General features: G+C 44.7%; 1 protein-coding gene across 5 annotated transcripts in view; it reads left to right on the forward strand.

Annotated features, from left to right (window-relative positions):
• The window catches only part of KCNE2 (potassium voltage-gated channel subfamily E regulatory subunit 2), a 107,442-nt gene extending 97,947 nt beyond the window's left edge, over positions 1 to 9,495 (forward strand). For 2 of the 5 annotated variants that reach the window (XM_035315708.1, XM_035315709.1), the window contains one exon: positions 7,652 to 9,495. In XM_035315708.1, the coding sequence (XP_035171599.1) occupies positions 7,670 to 8,047 (378 nt within the window). In that variant the 5' untranslated portion in view covers positions 7,652 to 7,669 and the 3' untranslated portion in view covers positions 8,048 to 9,495. Of the gene's footprint in view, positions 1 to 2,866; positions 2,982 to 6,306; positions 6,407 to 6,699; positions 6,711 to 7,651 lie in introns of those variants that run through there. The other 3 variants (XM_035315710.1, XM_035315711.1, XM_035315712.1) reach the window with 3 other exon arrangements.
• The last annotated feature ends 207 nt before the right edge of the window (positions 9,496 to 9,702 follow it).

The following is a 9,702-nucleotide window of genomic DNA, read 5'->3' on the forward strand; positions in this document are numbered from 1 at the left end:
ACAAACTGGAACACAAGAAGCTCTGTGTGAACATCATGAAGCAGTTTGCTGTGCAGGTGACTGAGCACTGGCATGGGTTGCCCAAAGGGGTGGTGGGATCTCCCTCCTTGGAGATCTTCAAAAGTCATCTGGACGTGGTCCTGGGTACCCTGATCCTGGTGGCCTTGCTTGAGTAGGGAAATTGGACCAGGTAACCTCCAGAGGTCCCTTCCAGCCCCAGCCATTTCATGATTATGTGATAATCTTTGCTTTTAAACCTCACCATGGCTGGGGTTTGAACCTTTGGCCAGCCTGTAAGATATCCTGAATCTTGTTGTCCTGAATCACTTAGCAGCTTCACCAAGGCTAAGGTGGGCATACTGATGAGGAATAACAAAAAGCACTTTGAATTTAGCATCTGCTCTCCAACATGTTGGATTATACTTCTCTCAGAGCTCTTACCCTCATTGTGAGGGTGCAAAAGCTGTCCTGGTGGTCATTGTTCGGAAAGGTTTTTATTTTCCATCCTCCTTTCAGAAAGGTGACCTCAAAGAGGCTGAGGAGCGAATCTTCCGAAGTCAATAGAAGCTAAGCATCGGACAGGGTGAAATATTAGTGTTTGCTTTTTCATTTAAACGCTATGTGCAGGCAACACCCTTATTTATCATCTAAAGCTTTTGGAACAGCAACACGTAAAACCATAGCAACAAAGCTGAATGATTGCAGTCTCTGCCTGGCCATGATTTCTCCATCCCTGCAGCCTGGGCTGAGGGAAGCAATGCGTTTCTTGGCAGGGTGGAAGGTGCGTGTATCTCGGCTGCTCTGCAGTCCCAGCACCAGACACAGACAGCATTCAGGACCCGGCTTATTCTGCCTGGTTGTTTTTTCAAGCTTTCAGGGCTGGAGAAACTGCTTATGCTCGAGTCCCTCACTGTTGAATGCATCCTGATGAGATATGCTCTTATCTCACAGACACAAAGGGTTTTCCTCACAGCCTTGCTTACGCCTGTACTGCCTAGCAAAATTTATTTAAAATTCACTTTCCTCCTGAATACTTTTCCTCTCTCTTCAGTTATGACTGGAAAATGTTAGTTTGCCAAGCATATTTTCCTTCAGTCACAAAAGACCATTCCAGGTGGCCCTCTCCACTGTCCACGCTGTTTTGGTTGTTTCTATACAAGACATTACGGACAGCACACCCTGATGTAGTCTCTGATGTGAAGAGGGAGTGATCTTCAGACACAGAGTTTGTCTCATATTTAGAGATTTTTTAAATTTTATTTTACCATCTGTGGACATTCTGGGGGCATCAGACCTCTCTTAGTGGACTCTGTGTAAAACTTGGCTCCAGAATCTTTGGGCCTGGTTCAGCTGTTACTACTCAAGGCCCCTCCGTGCATGTGCATGAACAGATTGCCCAGAGTTTGGCACACAGAAACACAGAATGGTTGAGGCAGGAGGGAACCTCTGGGGGTGAGGGCACACTGCTGACTCATTTGTTGTCCACAAGGACCCCCCAGGTCCTTTTCTTCAAAGCTGCTCACCAGCTGTTGGCCGTGAGCCTGTACACTGGAGCATGGGTTTGCACCTCCCCAGGAGCATCTGTTGAACTTGACGACGTTTCTGTCCGTCCATGTCACCAGCCTGTCAAGATCCCTCTGAAGAGCAGCCAGCCCACCAGCAGACGGGCCGCTCCCCTCAGCTTGGCCCATTGGGTGAGGGAGCACTCTGTCCCATCGCCCAGGTCATGAAGGAAGCCATCAGACAGGACTGACACCGGTATCCATCACTGAGGAACGCCGCGAGTAATTCTCTGCCAGCTGGACTTAAAACCGGTGATCGCTGTTCCTTGAGGCTGCTGGTTGTCAGAGGTGGAAAAATGGCTTAAACTGTGACTGCGAACTGGCAGCAGATAATTGGTTGTATGTGTGTAAGTGGGTGAATATCTGAAACCGGATTTTTGCCTCTTAGCCAGAACCCTGCTAGTTGCTTGCTGCAACTGGTATGATGTGGACAAATACCTGAAGGGAGGCTGCAGAGAGGATGGAGTCAGGCTCTTTCAGTGGTGCCCAGTACCTGGACAAGAGGAAATGGGCACAAAATGGAGCACGGGAGGTTTTGTCTGGACATCAGGAAGCACTTTTTTACCGTGCGGGTGACTGAGCACTGGCAGACGTTGCCCAGAGGGGTGGTGGGATCTCCCTTCCTGGAGATCTTCAAAAGTAAGCTGGTTGTGGTCCTGGGCACCCTGATCCTGGTGGCCTTGCTTGAGTAGGGAGATTGGACCAAGTGACCTCCAGAGGTGCCTTCCAGCCCCAACCATTTCACGAGTCTTTGATAACCTTTTGTTTTAAATCTCACCATGGCTGGGGTTTGAACCTTTGGCCTCTCTGGTGAACTGTCAGGGACAGAAATACTGTGTGAAGGGATGGGAGTTAATGCCTTTCCAAATGTACCCAAAGTGCTAAAACAGGTATAACAAGCAACTAAGTCTTGAAAAGCAGAATAACACAATTGTTAAACCAGAAAATGTATTTGCCCTAGAGCAAACAAAGGCCCAAGAAAATAGGCTAAGTATGAAAACTGCAAACACTGCTCCCTGAAAGATGGAAGAACAGTTACATAAAAAATAAACAATTGCAAAAGGATTTCCTTGCTTACAAAGAAAATCCAACCTATACAGGGCAAGACATCAAAATGCTTAGTTGTGCTGAAAACAACCATTTTTTGGAGGAGAGGATGTACAAATTCCTACTCCCTTGCACCAGGCAAGAAAATAGCATCCACCACGCATCGGGTGAATGCAGAAAGAAAATGAAGTGATAATGAGTTGCTTATGGGAATGGGAAGCAGAGGCAGAAGTGTTAAATGTTTAAGAGGTGGAAGTCTGAGTTCCAGCAGAGGTGGTAGCTTGCACACGCTGGCCCACTGCAGAGGCTCCTCCTAAGAATGCGGGAAACAGATAAGAGACTTAGAAAAACAGATGCAAAATAAAATGTAAGGTAAGGAGGCAGCATCTTTAATTGCCAACGCTGTTAAGATAAACCAGAAGAGCTGGAAAATGTCCCAGGATGTAGTAAAAAAAACAGCTTATAAAGAAAAATCACCATGAAAAAATAGTTCAAATGCAAGTGGTAGATGTAATCTTAGGAGATAAGACTTTGGCAGTCACAGTTAAGGACAAGCTATAATAACTGAATGGCTTTGGTAGGCCTCTTTGTTTTACTGGGAGATCCTCTGCAGAACAACAGCTTGATAAGAAACAGCCAGAGCGAGGGACAGAATTGCCAATTTCACTAATGTTCTATTAAGCAAATGTGTAAATAGCAGAAGGAAACTAGGAGGGCTATCAGGAAGGTAAAAAGTGAAGCAGTGGGGAAACTAATTAAATGCTATCAGCACTTTATGTATCAGTAGTTAGCAGTATAGCATATCAGTAGTTAAAGGCTGAAAAGACGGTGGGTTAAGCCTGTGTATACAAAGGTCTGAGGTCTGAGAGGCACCGTGAATAGGTACAATATTATGAGTTAACCAGAACAGAAGAAATACTGAAAAAAATGCATAGATAAGTATTAGAGAATACTCCTACCTCTCTGATAATAATGCTTAAGAGCTATATTATTTTGTTTCTAAGAATTAAGCCTTTATAATTAATTATCTTAAATTATAATTCATTAATCGTATATGGTTAACATGAAGGGAAGGGAAGGGAAGGGAAGGGAAGGGAAGGGAAGGGAAGGGAAAATTTGTGTATAAATATATCAGCTGCTGATTTAAACTAAAGTGTAAAGTTTGTTTATTTTGAAGAATACAGGGAAAGAATTAATGAAAAATTGTCAAAAAAGTGACAGAGCGTACTGGAAGCTCCTGTGGAGGGAAATGTTTCAGTTTGTGTGACAAAGGTCAATATTAATAATCTTCTGTAAATCTCATTTTCTATAGGAAACAGAGAAAATTGAGCATCCCATTCCAATCCTATAGATGGTAAACACCACCCCTCTGCCTTCATCCACTGAAACCATCCTCCCATCTTCCCATAATAGATAAAAATCAGCTTGGTCAGTCAGAGTGTGCCCTTGCTAAATCGATGATGTTGTTCCCAATCACATTTTGTTCTTCACATGCCTGGTGATGGCTTCCAGCAAGATTTGCCCCTTAAACCTCCCAAAGTCTGAGGTGTGGTCGAGCGTCCTGCAGCTCCCTGGGTCGTCATGGCCCTTCTCAAGCATAAAGATGGCATTTGGCTTTTTCCAGTCATCAGGGCCCTTACATGATTGTCATGACCTAGCTGCCATGACCTAGCCATTCTTGGGGTGGACACAGGAGACTCAACCTGCCATTCCCACTTCTGTCCATTGAGGACAGGACCATTTTATTACTGCTGTCCCAAAGAGAGACCAGTATTAAAGCAGTTTTGTTTCTTAACCAAGACATTTGGCTGCCCCTCCTTTTCACACAGTTTCACACTGCCTGTCCTTGGTCACCTCATTGCTGTAGAGACTAAACAAACCCCGAGCAAATGTGACCTTCAGGGGGACACGTAGCAGAGTGGGATTATTCAAGGACTCTTCTTGCTTGGTTGAGAACAGAGCAGGCAGTTAAACTCCATGTCTGCTTCACAACATGCATCTTTTATATACGTATATATGGCTGTGTGTGTGAGCGCATGTCTGCAAGTCTTGGCCAAGCAGGACTGGCCAGGAACAGACCTCAGAAAAAGCTGGTTGAAGAAGTGATAAATCCTTTCACCTGGTTATTGGCAGCCCAGGGCAGCAGTTTCCAAGCTACTCTGCTTGCAGCCTAACCTCCAGGGCTGTGCCTCCTCTCACACTCCCACGTCCCAGCTCATGGCCCTGCATCTGGGAGGCTCCCACTGCCTTCAAACATCTAGGACGAAGTAGGGTTTATCTCTGGCTGCACATGCAGGAGGCTGGACTTGCAGTGGCTCCTCTGGATAACGGGTTTCACCAAAGCAAACAGGAGCAGTTCGCCAGCTATTTCAACTTCGAGGGCCCTCGTTGAGGGCATGTGTGAAACCGCCAGAGAGAAGCGGGGGATCAGAGAGGAAATGCTGCCAGCAGCTCACCCCCATGCTGGGAGGTGTTTGTGCACAGAAAATCATCCGGAAGAAATGATAGCAGTAACCATGACGACGTCAGCAGCACGGCACTAGCGGGGCTTCCTCAGGGATTAGCACTTTTCAGCACCAGGAGCGTATCTCCCTTTTTCTGAGGTACGCTGTTGATTCAGTGGTAGTCCATGTTTGCTTTATTTTCCGCAAAGCAGAGCTACCGGCAAAACCGTTTTCTCTGCAAATTGCTTAGGCAGGGCTACCTGGAAAATGAAGATATTTTTTACAAAGAGTCTGTCCCTGCCCATGTGCCTGTGGAGCACTTTGCGGATGTCTGCATCTCCACCCTAATCCCCTTCTGCTGAATCTCCCCATCACAGCCAGGAACCACTGCTGACTAAAACCGAAGCTGTCTCATTTCACTAAGGTGTGACGCTGTGGCTTTCAGTGAGGTGTCAGCATATTTGCTGAGAAATAAAATCAACACTAATTAATTAATTCTGCCTTTTTTTTTTTTTTTTTTTTTTTTTTAATGTGGGTTTTTGTCTTTTCATGCTCCCAATCACGAGTGAGGTACACAAAAAGCACAGCTCAGAGAGGCTTGTCCTGGCTGTGCCGGGGGAGCAGCTTCTCACAGGTTTCATGGAGGGGTTGGTCACTGACAACCACGTCCCTGGTGAAAGAAATGGAAAAGCAAAACATGTGGGGGATCCAGCAAAAAGGGAGAGAAAGGCCATGTTCTTGGTTATGGCAAAGGACAGGTGAAGATGAAACAAATGAAGGAGAAAGAGACCAGAAAAAAAAAAATAATAATAAAGACCCAATTCTGAGCTCCCTATGGAAGTGAAGGAGTACAAAATTCTTTCCTTTGGGTGCTAACAGCCCTGCAAGCCTTTTACAGTGCCTGATCAGTGCTCAGTATCTTGTGTCCATTTCAGTGAAAGGAATTATCATTATTTTATAGGCCATATCTATACTCTTTTGTTTGGGTCAGAAAAGACCAAGTCATAAACCCCTAGAGTTACCCCTAGAAAGCACAACAGTGCTCTTTTACAATATATGAAATTGAAGTAATAAGCATAAAGAGTAGTACTCGGCATCTGACAGGATGACTGATGTAAGCTGTCAGCCAATATTTGACTTTCCAGGTGAGATTAGATTTAGCATTTAATTTAATATAAACATAAAGTGTGCAGTACAAAGCACTTACTTAGTGCTTAAAGCCCTGTGGCAGGCTGGAGGCTACTCGAAGTTTAAGACACCTCTATTCCTTTTGTGAGTATCACTATATTATCCAGTGGAGTTTGCAAATCCTGGTTGTTACCGTGAGTCTTATTAGTGAAGGACACAATAAAGGTAAGTTTCTGTTGGTAATTCTTTATTTCCTATTGAAAAGCACAGTGTTTTTTGTTCTGAATGAAAGAACAAGCAGAGAGATTTTGTACAAAAAAAGAAAAAAAAAAGTTTCAAGACAGCTTGGGCTTGGATTTCCTTATATCTGGCTTCCTTTCATTAGGTTGCCTTTATCCTGCGTGTTTGAGAGTGTGTGTGTTTAATCGTACAGAGATATACATGCATGTGTATAAGTGTGCTTCTCTGCATGTGCACGCCTGTTCTGTGCATGAGGATATCGCAAGGCTAGTCCAAGAAGCAGAGGAGGGTAGACTGCTGAACTCAAGTTGAAAAGACACGATAAATTTGTACTAGTGAGGAAAATTCATCACCCCTTACCATAGGCTGTAGTAAACTCGTCATTGCTTAAAGACTACAATGAGATTGAGAGACTTTTTGTGGAAGCCCTACATGTTGCGGGGCTTGGCTGGGCTGAAGCAGTGAAGCACAGGTGTTATACAGGAGGATCAGACTGAAATGCTACACCAAACCCTTTGCTTTTTGCAAAGACCATTGAATACAGATCCGAACAGGCCCTGGTGTGGGGGTATCTGCCCCGTGTCCATACAAAACTGGGACAACCTTGCCCCTGTGCAGAAGGGAGATATCTCATGTGGGATGGAGACCTGGTTCATGGCTTTCTTAGCAGCAGCTAGGTCAGGCTGGGCAAGTTTGGGGGGCTGGGAGAGGGGCAGGAGAGATGTGGCTTTGCAGCACTACTCAGCCTTCACACCAGATTTAACATGTGAGACCAAAGAGGAAAAGGAGAAGGTCACATCCTTTGCGGAGAGATCCTGGGCAACTGCTTGGGGTGGCACTGTACTACCCCTTAGAAGACCCGATATGTATCTCGTCTTTTCCTGGGTGAAATGCATTTTCTTCTCACAGTGTTTCACTTCAGTAGGGGAGCCAGCAAGCCTGAGCCCCTGTAATGTGGGTGATGTGAACCCAGGCTCACTGCACTTCACCAAGGCATCTTTGGATTCCAACTGACTGAAAATGACTTGAGTGAGAAGTAAGACCTCCTTGGGTCTCTGAACATGTTGAATCACTCAGAGATGGGGATTCTAGCTGGTCTAAAATTGGTACTACATTTTCAGCAGCAAGTGGCAGGTGCTATTATTTAATATACATAATGAAGACAAAACAAACCACTGTAATTGTTATGTTATAGATCTTTGATTAAAATAAATATCATGTTGTCTTTAGTACCTGTAACTTGGAAGGATGGCTGAAATACGGAACTTCACCTGGGCGGTGGAAGATATTTTCAAGGAAACTTTTCTCACTTACATGAACGGCTGGAGGAAAAACATGACAAAAGCAGCAGATGAACTGCAAGCCAAGGTTGATGCTGAAAACTTTGACTATGTTATCCTTTATCTGATGGTTATGATTGGTATGTTCTCCTTTATTATTGTGGCAATCTTAGTGAGTACTGTGAAATCTAAGAGGCGAGAGCACTCCCATGACCCTTATCATCAGTACATCGTTGAGGACTGGGGTGAGAAGTATAAAAGCCAGGTTCTGAATCGAGAAGACCTCAAGTGTGTGATCCATGAAAACTTCGGTGCAAGGGACAAAACAAGCCCCGGATCACCCTGACATTTTGGAAACATCAGCAATGAGGAAATCATTAAGCCACATGTAGGGAACTCACTGAAATTATACATAGCTGTGAAACTGGTTATTAGCTTAACACAGGTCAAGCTGGAACAGACTGCTGAGGAAATCAACGTGACTGCTTTCTGTGAGAAATTTGGTATGGCTGCTCTGGGGAACACCCAAGAAAAATGCATAATTGTGCTTTGCTTTGATATTCTGTTCTTCAGGAAAATAAAGCCAAGAGAAAGAATAACTTGATTTTTTTTTTAGCATTTTTTTCAAATCTAGAAGCAGATCTGGATTACTGAATAACAGGCCACAAAATAACTATGAATTTTCAAGTGGTCAAAAGTGCTGATTTAGATCCAAAGTGTATGACTTAAGCCCATCTTAAAAATAACATGAAACTGTAAAATAAAATATCAAAACCTCTATATTCATTGAACAATATGTTGTGGTATGAATCATGGGAGGTAACCTATATCTACACACATTCATGCCAAACAATTATTTTAATGATCTGGCTCCTATTTTGATGTTGTTATTCATTAGTTGCAAAGATTGACTCAAGGCCTTCTGAGGAGGCCTGGTTTATAGCAAAAGTGCAGCTAGACTAGCAGTCTCATCTAGGAGCATGTCCTGGTTGTGCAGGCCAGCTTCTAGAGGTTCACCATCTTTCTTCAAGTCCATAGCTGGCCAAGCTCACTCTTCTGCTGCTCCTTGGCTCTCCAGAGCGGTCTGTCGATCTGGGATGCAAGCTGGGTGATGGCGGCTCTGGTCACATCCCTATTAGTGGGATGCAACCCCTTTTTTGCATTAGTGCAAACCACTGGGCTCCTGCTGTGTGGTTTTCAGAGGAGGGATTTCTATGGCCAGCTATCAGGGCTGTCCCATTGATGTGTTTTCTAAGGGCTTCCCATGTTGGGTACTGCTTTGCACTGGCTGAGAATTGGATTTTCAAGATGGTTTATCTTCTCCTGTGCTGCTAAAGTACCACAGTGTTGGCTCTTGGAATAATTAGAAGCAGAGCTGGTAACACTTCTGGTATTAAAACACGTTTCCTTTTGTAAGGCTCTGGGTTCAGCTCCTACTCATGTTGCCAGGCTTAAACCGCATAAGCTTAAAGCTTCCTTGCTGGCTGTTGATTGTGTGGGTTTGTTGTATGTTTTTAGAAAGTTTTGGCTGAAACGCTTCAGCCATGCCTGCCACTGCATTCCTGACAATTTTGCCTCGCTCAAATTAAGAAGAAATGAAAAAGAAAAGGGCTTCTTTTGTTGGGAAGCTTTGGCTTGTTTGGGTGACTGGTCTTGAAATTTGGCACAGCATATGCTGTCGTGCTCCAGATGTGCCTTTAGCTGGCATAATAATAACAACAAGCCTTTTAACTATCTGGGACCATGAGTGCTAGTGAAGGTTTGTCAGGTCCTAGCGCAGACTGTTGGTGAGTCTCTCCCCACCAAGCATGCCCCTGCTCCTCCTGTCTCCCCTGGGTGACCCGTGTGCACCAGCTCTGTGTGGAAGCACTTTCCTTACTGCTTATCCTTGTGGCCTGCAGGCTGTCAGGGTGCAGTTATTATGCTCGATGAGCAGGTGGAAGGACCCTGGTGGCCATCTGGCTACACATGTGGTGTGGTTGGGGAAAGGATGTGGCTTTT

This window comes from Oxyura jamaicensis, chromosome 1 (assembly GCF_011077185.1).
Source record: "Oxyura jamaicensis isolate SHBP4307 breed ruddy duck chromosome 1, BPBGC_Ojam_1.0, whole genome shotgun sequence".
NCBI lineage: Eukaryota > Metazoa > Chordata > Aves > Anseriformes > Anatidae > Oxyura > Oxyura jamaicensis.